A 13591-nucleotide genomic window follows, 5' to 3' on the forward strand; every position below is an offset into this window, starting at 1 on the left:
AATATAAAATAAAGTATGAACGTTTTAGTCAATAGTTTATGCCTTATCAAGACTTAATTTTCGATCTATGCAAAGGATATGGTACTTTATCGAGCAAGGTATTTTCAATTGAATTAAAAATCATTAAAATTGTTTGCTAAAAGTGCAGCATTCCATTATGCTCATATTTATGTATTATGTATATTTTTGCAAAATCAAGGCAATTGCCTTATGATGACATTTTACTTTTAAGATTTTAAAGATTAGTGTAAATGAAAATGTTATTATCCCCATAACCGAGAATGAAATGTTTCATTTTAAAATATAGCGAAGGTGCAGATTGAAAACGATTATTTATTAGTAATTTTGTAGTGGGAATCCTTACATACTATATTTTATAATGCCTTCTCACTAGTTTTACAATAATAACCAGGATGAGAGTTGATAATGTAAATTCCACTCATTTTATTTTACTTTTTATAGAGATTAACATTTCAAGGGAGGAGACTCAGTTGTTGAGAAAAAGTTTGTCTCGCTTCCCTTGAGCCCGTCTGCATCCATCTGTTACACAAGAACTCGGATACTATCATCGATATTCCAAACTTTTCAAATGTCTAATGATTAAAACTTGATACTTGTATAGACATAGCTGGACACTTAATCGTTTTCTTAATCCACTTTAAGGAAAATACGTTACATTCTACAAATATATACGTATAATGTTATAGTATAGTATTTTTTTCTTAAAGATCCATTTGCTTCACAACTGTTATCTTTCAAGAAGTCCATATAATTCAAAACCGTAAATAGGTTTTATCAAATAAGTAAAATTCAATGCTTTGAATTATATAATTAAAAGCAAATCAAGTATGAAATTGATTATGATAAGCCAACTCAAAATAATAAATCAGGACCTAAAGCAATACTCCTTCATATCGATCAATTCGGAAAAATGGTGTTACCGACTTCATTAAATACTTCTTTTTTTTCATGGTAATACAACACAAATTTATAACATTCAACATAGCGTTTTGGTAATAACGAGTACTAGTATTTCACTTTATAGTTATTGTTATATAGATTTGGGGTATATTGCCGTTACCACAATTATTTATGACATTCTCCTGTCACTTGTTTTGAAACGTATGCCAGATTACCGACCTAGACAGTCACCATATTGATTCTCTTTTTATTAAGTGCCGAGGAAATATAAATAGATTTGCAGTTTATTGGACACACTAGTTGAGACACCCCCAACCAGGGCCACCGATTGGCTGAAAAGTATTAAATTCAAACGCGTCAAATTTCTATCCGTTTTGAAGACACTATACATGATTGAATAGTATAAAATATATATTCGTTGTGAGTCCCTTTTACTTGAATGTTGATAACTTTATAGACTGCAATATAAGCAACAATACTTTTGTACATTTCGAAATTTTTTTTTTTTTTTTTTTTTTTTTTTTTTTATTTAAAACATTTCGAAATGTTGATTCTTTGAGACAGGTCTGCTGACTGTTAAGAGGTCAATGATGTGGTCAAATTCGTTTTTAGCCGGTTCAGCTGTAAGGCAGTTTGGGCTTTTTTTGCACGTTGAACCGTACATGTCATCGAGGACATTTTCATTGTTTTGAAATCAGCAATTTTGCATTTGACTGACATTTAAGTGTTCATAATTTACATGTTTTGAAATGAATGCAATTTCTGATTGGTTCAATAATATATTTTTAAACCTAACGGACTTCAAATTCAATATTTATGTATCTAGAAAATACAAATATTTTAAAACAAAAACTTGGTCATTTGCTTTCTGCATGAGTAGCTTATTATGCAGACTTGGTATTGTTACACGATAAACATTGTCGTTGAGATAATGTAGTATCGTTAAAGAAAAACAGTTTTCGTGGCAACAGCGTCGTTGACGTCATAATGACAATAAGCAGTGTTGAGCTGCGAAGGCACAAACAATTGGCTTACTATTTATTTGCTTTTACTTTGATAATAAATGTCGGAGAATGAACCAGAAATGTCATTATCGCTGAGTTGTCAATTATAATAATTAGCATTGTTCCAGTTGTTCACTCATATTGACAGTATACCGAGTTTGTTTACATAATAAAAACAACTTTATAGCGAATACAGACAATTGTGTCCGCTTTCGGGAACTTAAGGTTTACCCATAATAGTTCAAGCCTTTCGCTCCGTTAGAACGTTCGTCCTAAAAACTGGATTCTGCTTAAGCTTAATATGTACGAAATACTTCACATTTATGAGTTTTAGAATCCTTATCAATGACTATGTAAAAATATTTGTATTTCAAAAGCTATAAAATGTGTGTCAAAATATGCTGAAACTTAATACCGTTATAACACAAAAAGTTCATAAAATACAATCATTTCTACAAAAATAAGAAGAAGGAGATTTGTCATGTTTATTTCACTTTTTTGTGTAGAGATAAACATTTCAAGAGAGGAAATTCGGTAGTTAAGTCAGTTTTGCTTCCCTTGAACCACACGAGCCCCTCTGCATCCATCGTTACCACAAGAATTTGGATAGTATCGTCGATATTCCAATTTGTCAAATGTTTATTAATTGTCGGTTGGTACCTGTATAGGTTCAGATGATCACTTAATATGTAAAATAAGGAATTCATTCACTACATGTACTTCTTCTTAATAGTCGATGGCAAAAAAACTATATTCCCCACAATTTTTTTTTTCAAGAAGTCCATCTAATTCAACACCATAAATAGATTTTACAACGCAAATGTCGGGAAAATAATGTTATATTTATAAAGATTGCAACCAAAACAAGCATAAAATTTACCAAAATAAGCTTATTCAGAAAAAAACGGGAATGAAAACAAAACTTGGTCACGATTAACAATTTTAATACGAATTGGAAGGATTGTTATTGTAAAAACACGTATTGTGTCATTAATTTAATCACTTGATCATATCACTGCCAAACCCACCAAACACCATTTAAATTTAATAAAATCGTCTTTTCTGACATTGATTTGGACTGGCACAGTAAAGTTTACATAATGGTAAAAGAATATATTGATGGGGGTTTAAACATAATAAATGTGGATGCATTTATTCTAGCATTCAGTCTTTCCTGGTTGCAAGCAATGAATCCTTTATAGGTCGATATATATCTCACAAATGTACTTTGATACATATGAACTTTGTAATTGCAGTTATCATTATGCTTAAAATAGAATTTAAAACCTTTTCGGGTAGATATTTTAAAAAGCTTTTCACTTTATTATAGTAAATTACAAGTAAAAGCGAAAAAATAGTTGTATTATCCACTTCTTTATAATCTAAAATGATTGATAGAAAATAAGTGTTTTCTTTGAGTTTGGTGCTAATATTCACTGAAAAAGTTGATATATTAAAAAAATCACTTATATTGATGAATTAAGTGAAATGTACAATTTGAAAATACATTTCATTAATTATATTGAGTTGACAAGAGCAATTGATAAACTTGTAAAAAAAAGTATATCCTGTCCCTAACCAACAAATGATCAAACCATTTTTTATTTTTAATATTAAAGCAGAAATCAAGTGATAAAAGACTATACAATATTAATAAAAAACCACGAACAACCTTCAGTTAAAGCAAAATGGGGTATAAAACTCAATACCATAATTAATGAAAATAAATGGACTTCCCTTAGTAATAAAAAATGTTCAAAAAGTACATTTGTTCCACTACAGAATAATTCATCGTATACTTGGAAGAAATAGTATTTTGATCAAAATGAAAATAACTAATGATCAAGTGTGTGTTTTTCGAACATTATTTCTGGGAATGTCAGATATCTAAAGCATTAATAGATGAGATATTACAGGACAATTGTTTCCTTTCATGAATAAAAATGATTCTTGGATATTTAACCAAGTCAGCTAAAACCGTAAATAATGTTTAGTGTATGTATATTAAGCTTTACTTATACAGATGTAAAATGATTTATGTCATCCCAAACATTACCGGAGCCAAACTTACATAAAGTATGAATATGATAACTTAAAAAAACTATCAAAATCAAGTAGTAATTCAGAATCCTTTGACAGGGAATGGTAACTGTTTACTAATATTGTAGAACAAACTTAGTATTTAAAATAAATTAATATTGTAATTCTTTACAAATTTGTACAACTACTAACAACTATTTTTAACTCAAAGAACCAATTTGTAATCTTAAAAGAAATAATAGGTAGGACCTATGTGTCATAAATTCTATTTGCTTATTACAATTTATTCATACTTTTAATATGTACTATATACCCTGGAAATTGTGTTTTTACATGTACCAATTATTGCTTGTTATGCCTTTTTATCTGAATATGCAGAAGCGATTTTTACTGTTATTACAATTTGTTGTACTTTAAATATGTATACATACTGGAAAATCTAGTTTTCTACTTTTGTTCTTTCTAAGTACTTTTAAAATGTTTTTCCAACACAAAATTACATGCAACTGTGTATATTTACAGCTTTCTTTTCAGTTTAAAAACTTCTAATGTATGTTGACGGGAAGTTGCGTTGCTTCCTTGTAATTATGTGTTATGTAAGCGCCAACAAAGACATTATACTGTCTGTGATCTTGTTTATAAATAAAAAGTAATTTACAATCTTATGAGTATAATATAAAGAGAAAATGAGTATGTTTTTGTAGAATATTTCAATAAAAACAAACATGTACTTAAACAGTAAGCATTAGCTTTAAATAATGTGTATTATGTGTAAGTCTTTCTTTCTCGTATAAGATATGATTGTTTTCTGCTTTCGATACTAATTGGTTTGTCTTTGTTCATCACTGACTATAATTATATAGATAACGTATGACTTAAGATGTGTTGCATATGTATTTCTAATTATGTCACTGTCTATAATTATACAGAAAAGGCATGACATTAGCTGTGTTGCATATGTATTTATATAATTATGTATCTGTTTCCAGTCTTGTAATAAAATGTGTTGGAAGAATTTTTATTAATGTTGTTCGAAATAGTGTTTCCCTAACACATTTTAAAACTACCTTTTGAAATTATTTCAACAAAACAAAACGCGTACAAGTTCTAGTATGGTTCGGAGTTAGTTTTCTGTACTAAATTTAAATGCAATCATTCACTTCAAACTGTCTAATTGAACAGAAAATAATTGTCGTACTTACATAAATATAGGTTTTGATGAGACAATACACGTCTAAATAGTATTGTAAGGCCCTGGAGTATTCATTAACTTTTTCATTATCTGATATTTCATATTGTAAAAAAACTGTTATTTTTTCAAGTATCGTTTACTCAACCATTACACTATCCCATACAAATGATTATGGTTGAAGTGTTTACTTGTTATGTTAACTGATAGAGCAATAATTTAAATATGTATTGTCTAATGATTATAAACATAACTTGAATGCGAAAACTTACTGTCAATGTACGAATTTCAAGGAAGCTAGTCCAACCGTTATCTTGCAATGATTCTATTTCTAAAGCACTTTTCAGCTGTTGCAATATTTCGGATATAGTGTACCGTAATATTTCTTCTCTGTCATAACTGCATTTTTGTTTAGGTCAGAGAGAAGTATATTTGTTTATTGTTAGATGTAGAATCTTTAGCTCATCTATATATGCTCCTAAAATGTGTTGTTAGTTAAAATATATTATTATTGTTGAATGTTTGCCGCTAGAGAACTTTGTTTAGGATTTAGGATTCCTAAATGCATTTGATTAGTTGTCGCAACCATACGTCATTATGATTGGCTTATCCAAATTCCTAAGTCATTTTCAATTGGTTGGTGCGCAGAAGCCTTAATCCTAAGTGCCTAGCGACAGGTATAAATAGTGCCGATAAACAACTTTTGGCATCTATCTATCAAAATCAGTTCAGATTGCTTTAAGAAATATCTTGTATAAATCTATTGATCACTTCATTTACAATAGTGTACTTTAACTTCGTATGGCGTCATTCACCATTCCAAAGATGGTAAGCGTTATTTTGTCCGATCAAATAAGCGCTTCGTTTGGCACTCCGGAGAGCTTTAATTTATGGTGAAAGATTATCGGCATTATTAAACTCGTGATACTGTTCAATGATATTGTGTCTGTATGAGTACTGATGCATATGTAATAATTTAAATATCTATTAAAACTATATTTTGAAACCGTGAGACTGTGTTCTTCACATTATTGAAAGTGCCATCCTGACACGGGCACTTAGAAGACAATGAAGAAGATTAACATTGCCCGTACCTATGGGTGGGTTATACTACAGTATTAAATGTATTCTGTGTGTGTCCCTATTACTTGAATTCCATATTTCTTAAATGATTATAATATACATAAAAAACTCAACAACGGGTCATTAGTTTATTTTGAAATTTGATACAAGTCTGCTCACAATAAAGACGCCAAAGACATTGTCAAATTCGTATATAGGCAACCAGTACAAAAATATGGCAGATTGGGCTTGTTTTGTCATAATTCAATAAATATATAGTTGGGTGAAACACAACACGTTTGCATGTTTTTATATGTATTCTGTGTGAGTCCTTATCACTTGAATGACATTTTTCTTAAGTGATGAAAATATTAAGACAAAAACTAAACAACTGGACATTTGTTTGTTTTGAAAGTTGATATAAGTCTGCTCACTATAAAGACGCCAAATTCGTATATAGGCAACCAGTACAAATGTAGGGCAGATTGTGCTCGTTTGAATCATACACGTCAAAATCAGTTACAGATGAGATTGTTCAAATTTTGAAATCATTAATTTTGCATATGAATGGCATTTTCGTATTAATTATTTACCGGTTTTGAAAAGATTTCATAGTGTTGACTGGTTCAATATGTCCTTCAGACTTAACTGTGACATATATTCATATATATTGAAAATAAAAACACTTAAAAATAAAAACATTTAGATTTTCTGTTAGTATTTGTATATTATTAGGAAGACTTGGTATTGTGTGAACGATCAACAGTTGCATTTGTTGAGATTTATAGTCATTGTTTAATAGAACAGAACAGAACAGACAGTTTATTAAGACTTATACATAAGTACATCGTCTTTAATGCATATAGTTATAAATAAAGTAATGTCACGTATCCTTATACTATAGTAGGTAACCGAATCAATATAATGATGTATATATGTTAGTAAGTTAAATGACAATTCAGAACTAAATTCAATGAAATGACATTTCTAAACAAAATAACAACAGAGATAAACAACGATGTTGGCAAGGAGAAACATAATAATTTTAAAGGCAGTAAGGACAAAGTATTACAAATACTATCAGTGACTGCAAAGTGATACATACACTTCTTTGAAGAAAGTCAAACTATAATTCAGTGGTATTATTTAAAATAGCATTTCGTACAGATAATGCTTCCTTAACATATTTACACACGTTTAATATTTCAAATTTGCAAGTTGATGTTAATAAACTATGGAACTTAACAACCGATGGATTCACGAAATAAAAACGTTTAATGAATTTTTGCCGTAGAAAACGGTAACATGAACAAACACAAATAAAATGGAATTCATCCTCTATATCCCGTTGATTACAACAAAGGCAATAACGTTCTTCACGGTGGTATTGTTGCGTGAGTATCTTCCTGTCTGAATTCTCAATGGATGGGCAGAAGCCCTTAAGTTCACAAAGTATAAATGTAGACTCTTGGGTAATAAATCTAAATAGTTTTCATATTCAAGAGTAGTTTTTAACATTCTATACATATCTAGAGTAGAAATTCTATTCATATCACCAAACCATTCTTGCTTAAAGGTGTCAATAATTCTGCATTTAAATTCACAAACAAAAGCATGACTATTAATTATATTTGCAGCTTCAAAAACATAGGAAAATCCGTAATCGTTTAACAATTGTTTAACATTTGCAACCCAATTGTTGCATCCCTTATTACAATCATTTAATGCTTGAATATACACAGTTTGTATAATAATATTTTTACTGTTAATAACTTTTAACCAATACTTAACAATGCGTACATATCTATTTACATATAATGGATATCTGCCTAGCTCACCATAAACTGTAGCGTTACATGTGCTTATTTCACATTTAACAATTTCTTGCAAAATTTTAAATGAATGCGTTCGATCTCTTTTGATTTATTGAAACCCCATATTTCAGAGGCATAACAAAAAATAGATCCAACAAAAGAATCAAACAACTGGCAAAATAATTTCGGTTTAAGATCATTCTTCTTACATTTATAGAGTAAAATATTCATAGCCTTAAGGGCTTTTCCAACCAAGTGTTCTTGATTTAAAGTGAAACTACCAGTGTTATTTAAAACAGTGCCGAGATAATTAAAATTATCTACGATTTCTATATCTTGGCCATTATATGTCCATTTTTCATCATTTCGAATTTTACCCCTTTTACGAAAAAACATTATTTTTGTTTTTGAAGTATTCACATTAAGCCCCCATGTATTACAATAGACATATAGGTTATCTAAGTGGTTCTGTACTTCTTCTGGTGATTTACCTAGAATAGCCATGTCATCCGCAAATAATAATAAAATTAAGGTTTTTAATGCTTTATTTCATAACCGTTTCTATGGCAGCAGTGTGATTGACGTCATCGTGACCATTAGCCGCATTAAGCTGCGACTGAAGATGAAATAGACCTATTATTAATTCGCTATGTGTATAAATGTCAGAGAATGAACAAGAAAAGACCTAATCGCCGAGTTGTCAGATATAATCATAGGACTGTTCAAGTTGTTCACTTAGATTAACAGCATATCGATGTTGAAAACAAATAAAAACAAACAGCATGTTCAGCATCAAAGAAGCAGTAATGTTGGGCACCTATCGGGAACTATATATTTACAGTCGGTTATTTATGTATTTCTCTCTGTTTGTCCGTTCGTTCGCAAAACTTGATACTTTTTTCTCTCAAAATGTACTGAATATGTAATGGACGAATCTTTGGATCCTTATACGTGACTATATTGTTTTCTTGATGTTGTTTTTTTTTATCAGATGTCAAAGATGACGCCCATGTTACTCAAAATATAATACAACTAAATAGCAGTATAAAACAGAAAGTGGATAAGATACGAGTATTGTATATGGTGTATACATTTTGCTATATGCAAGCCTGTTGGCATTCAACATCTTATACTGTTCATCTGTACGTAGATCTTTTCGTGCACAAAACAAAAGCAACTATGTATGAATAATATGTCATCATAAAGCTGATAACGATATGATCAATGCTGCCATGACTCTTAATAACGATATGATCAATGCTGCCATGACTCTTAATAACGATATGATCAATGCTGCCATGACTCTTAATAACGACATGATCAATGCTGCCATGACTCTTTATAACGATATGATCAATGCTGCCATGACTCTTAATAACGATATGATCAATGCTGCCATGACTCCGATATGATCAATGCTGCCATGACTCTTAATAACGATATGATCAATGCTGCCATGACTCTTAATAACGATATGATCAATGCTGCCATGACTCCGATATGATCGATGCTTCCATGACTCTTAATTTCTTCAAATCTGACTTGTACTTATAACACGTAAAAATACTATACTATGCAATACCTCGTAAAGTACACTCCATATTGTGTATGCTAATGTAGAGCAAGTGGAGTAGTACGAGCAATTTGTTTCACCAGTAACTGTTGTCAAAACGTCTTGTAAATGTTTTAACACAGCACATTATACTTTGCCTTAAAGAACACATGTGAAAGCATACACGCTGATGAACCGTTCTGGCCTTAAGATGACTATATGTTTTTTACCTTTTATTTCATACGATGTTCCATCTGAAACAGATTTTCCGCCAGTCTGTATTGTTCATACAGACATAATTAAACACTTTATGTTCATTTTTTCCACACGCTAACCACCTGTGATGGTGATTATATATTTATAATAAACTTAATGTGCATGTAAAGTTCTATTTGAATTGTGGTTTCGTCTTATCAACTTCTCCAGTATACTAAATATAACATGTGTAGTTACTAGTTGTTGCCGTTTCTTTTCTAAAAATCTTTTACAAAATTGTTTCTGCAATTTATTAACATTTCGGTTTGTTTTGGTTGAAACATAGGGCAGTATACGATCGACAATGCCCGGTACTAATATTTATGAAAAATTAATTTTGGGCCAGATAAACTTTCTTAGATTGTTCGACGAATTTTAGGCCCACAGAGATTTCTTAGTGGCGACAAAACAATATTGGGCCGAGAAGGAGGCTAACTTATCATTTATCCATTATGCATAATTTAAGGACAAAACTGAAATCAACATATGTATTTCAACGAAGCATTTCTTTGTGTATTAAAGACAATGGACTGCTGTGTTATTTGGTTTCAAAAGAGGAAAATCTTTTCCACTAAAACTACAATTCCCATCGGTTTTGTGTTATCAGTTAGTTTTTAAAATATGTCTCTAGACCATGTCTATGAGATCTAAATTCCAATAGGTTACAATTTCTCTTGTAAGTATCAAATAGCTCGATTACATATATAGTTATTTTACTTATCTCATGTTTAGCTCAATTATGTCGCAGATAATCCCGCTGTTATATATTGTATTTTAACATATTGGCTGCTCTTGAATAGGTCCACCATGGAGTTTCTTAGTATTACCTGGTATAGAACAGAAATTAAGCTGGAGTATTATCGCATTTGTAATTGTGTGGCATATCTGGAGGCAACATGTCACAACAGTCATACTTAAAACGCGTGCAGAATAATAACAACGTTTGAAGTACTTTACTTCGAAACTAATGGGCGGAGAAAATTGATTAAACTTCCCAAACTAAAAGCGTACAGTTTTGCACAAGCAATATCGACTGCAGCTGTTAACATCGTTAACTCAACTGAAACAAGCTTATACACATTGTAACTCGGTTAATTACCTACACTAAATGGGACATTTATTAATATGTAGCGCGATCAATGGAGTCGTGTTCTGAGAAAACTTGGCATAATGCATGTGCGTAACGTGTCGTCCCGGATTAGCCTGTGCAGTTCGCACAGGCTAATCAGGGACGACACTTTCCGCTTTTATGCCATTGTTCGTTAAAATGAAGTCTCTTCCTAGCAAAAATCCAATTTTGGCGGAAAGTGTCGTCCCTGATTAGCCTGTGCGGACTGCACAGGCTAATCTGGGACGACACTTTACGCACATACTAAATGCCAAGTTTTCTCAGAACGGCGACTCAATGTTACACGCTTTATGCCAATATTCAGGTCATCTTGAGAAGGCTTTAAACAGAATGAGCACCTTCAGAATGTCGAATCATGTACGAACTCGTGCACATATGAGACGCGTTCTGAGAAAACTGGGCTTAATGCATGTGCGTAAAGTGTCGTCCCAGATTAGCCTGTGCAGTCCGCACAGGCTAATCAGGGACGACACTTTTCCGCTTCAATGGTATTTTTCGTTTAAAGGAATTCTCTTCTACACGAAAATCCAGTTACGGCGGAAAGTGTCGTCCCTGATTAGCCTGTCCGGACTGCACAGGCTAATCTGGGACGACACTTTACGCACATGCATTAAGCCCAGTTTTCCTCAGAACGCGACTCATATGTACTATTTCGTGTATGATGGCAGTGCTACCAATAGCACAACATGGCTGGTAAATTACGATAACCGTTTGCAGTTTCTCATGTCTGCAAAGATATAAACGTCAATGGCGTGCTTCTCGACCTATTTTGAGTATTCACCTCATGGCTATGAGGTCCAGGGGCTATAACAGGCGACGGATTTGTTGCGTTTCGAACGTTTTATTTCTGTTTACCGACTTTATAAATCAACTGTGCGTAAATGCGTAAGGCCAGGCACCCAACTGCACATGCAAAGCGGTCATTCCGTCAAATTTTGAATTTCTTACTTAGTTTTAGTCATCCGTATTATACAATAGCTCAAAGCGGTTTGCTTTCGTACTTACCAATCAAACTGACAGTACCTGAATTTTGAATTAAATCAAGACAATTGACACGCGTCATGCAAACATGGGTCTTATGTCATATGCGCATAGCCCCAGACCATCTTTCTCATCCGCGAAGTCTTGTCTGACCCTGACCCTGTTCGCTAATAAGACCACGAACTTTTAAGTGACTTTAAAGCATGTTTGCAGGTTTTTCTCTAGCTACGCTCGCTTAAGACTCATTTTCGCATGGCGCGTTTCATTTGATAATTATGATCATTTGTACCGTGTAGTTCCTCATTCCTCATTATTTAAAAATATTAATAAATTACAATTCATGACAGGCGAGGCCTGTATGGAAGACAGATCGTTTCATCCTTGCCTCCGCGACTGCAGGTTATGAGGCTATAGAGAAAATACACAAGACTACGTGAGATATTTAAAATGGCTTTGACATAAGAACGTGTCTAGTTCTTACAAATATTTCCAATCATCATTTTATTGAGTGGAAATTATAAAAATGCCAAACGCGTTGCATTCAAACGTTGCCACTTAAATAAGTGATATATACATACTATAGAACGTAGAAAGTTGGGTCAAAGTCTGATTCAGATTAAATTATCTACATAATGATCATAAAATTTATAGGCTTATGCTCGCGTGATTTCTATACAGTTGAAGATGGTTATCTTCGATAGACTTCATCTGACGCGAATTAATATTGAAGACCTAACAGTAAGCGACAATTGTGTGGCGGTCGTTTAAATCTATAATTCATGAGTTTGACACAGTAAAGGCTTACCATTAATCACAAACTCGCTTACACTTACGTCAATTCCTGCATGATAAAGTGTTAATTATATACAGTGAATACACAGGTTTTAATTGCTCTGGTTTAATAGGCTTAGATCCATTCAAATATGAAGGAGGTCACCCCATGAAAACTATTGGTCTGTGACCGTCAGCTTTTCATTTGAAAGCGGGAATGTAAATACACATTACGTTAATTAAAACAGTTAAATGTTCCTTTCAACGACACATTGCCCACTCGTCGAGCTGTTTTGACGACGCTTATTTTTAAAATTAATATTTACATGAAGTTTCAGTTTCGTAGTAACGCGAAGGGTTGAAAGGTCGAAGTTTTTAATTAGTTACATGTACGACGTTGACGCGATGGAGTTTTGAGTGCATCTGGAATCCCCACAAAGGAATTATCGGAGTAGTTGTACATATATTAATTATTAGATTTGCTGCGAACATTACTGTGTCGTCTGGACCACATGCCGCGAAATTACATTATCCTATTGTCTATGACCGATTTGGTGGTCATGGAAATATATATCACAAATCAAGCTTGATCGTGCATGCTTGTTTCTTTATTTTCTAAAATGTGTGCACAACTGACCATGTCGGGGAACCTAGCAGTGCTGCGATCTGCGCAACAGTTTAACCAGGATGGTTACGATTCAGCCAGACATTATTAAACAAAATTAATTGTGTGTACCTTTTTGACTCGCCATTCACTTTTAGCATTCCTCACGAGGCAAATTAAAAAACCATACTACGATTTTGCCTGGTAAACAACGACAGTGGTTGTTGTTTTAATACAATACACACAATTTATTTGATGTTATTATGGTG

At 32.3% G+C, this 13591-nt stretch overlaps 1 protein-coding gene across 1 annotated transcript in view; it reads right to left on the minus strand.

The window, feature by feature from the left end:
• Positions 1–465: 465 nt before the first annotated feature.
• LOC127878592 (atrial natriuretic peptide receptor 1-like) overlaps positions 466–13591 on the minus strand; it is a 96763-nt gene continuing 83637 nt past the window's right edge. The window contains exon 14 of the mRNA XM_052425118.1: positions 466–540. Within this exon, the coding sequence (XP_052281078.1) occupies positions 466–540 (75 nt within the window). The remainder of the gene's footprint in view (positions 541–13591) is intronic.

The sequence above is a fragment of the Dreissena polymorpha genome, chromosome 4 (assembly GCF_020536995.1).
Source record: "Dreissena polymorpha isolate Duluth1 chromosome 4, UMN_Dpol_1.0, whole genome shotgun sequence".
NCBI classification, from domain to species: domain Eukaryota; kingdom Metazoa; phylum Mollusca; class Bivalvia; order Myida; family Dreissenidae; genus Dreissena; species Dreissena polymorpha.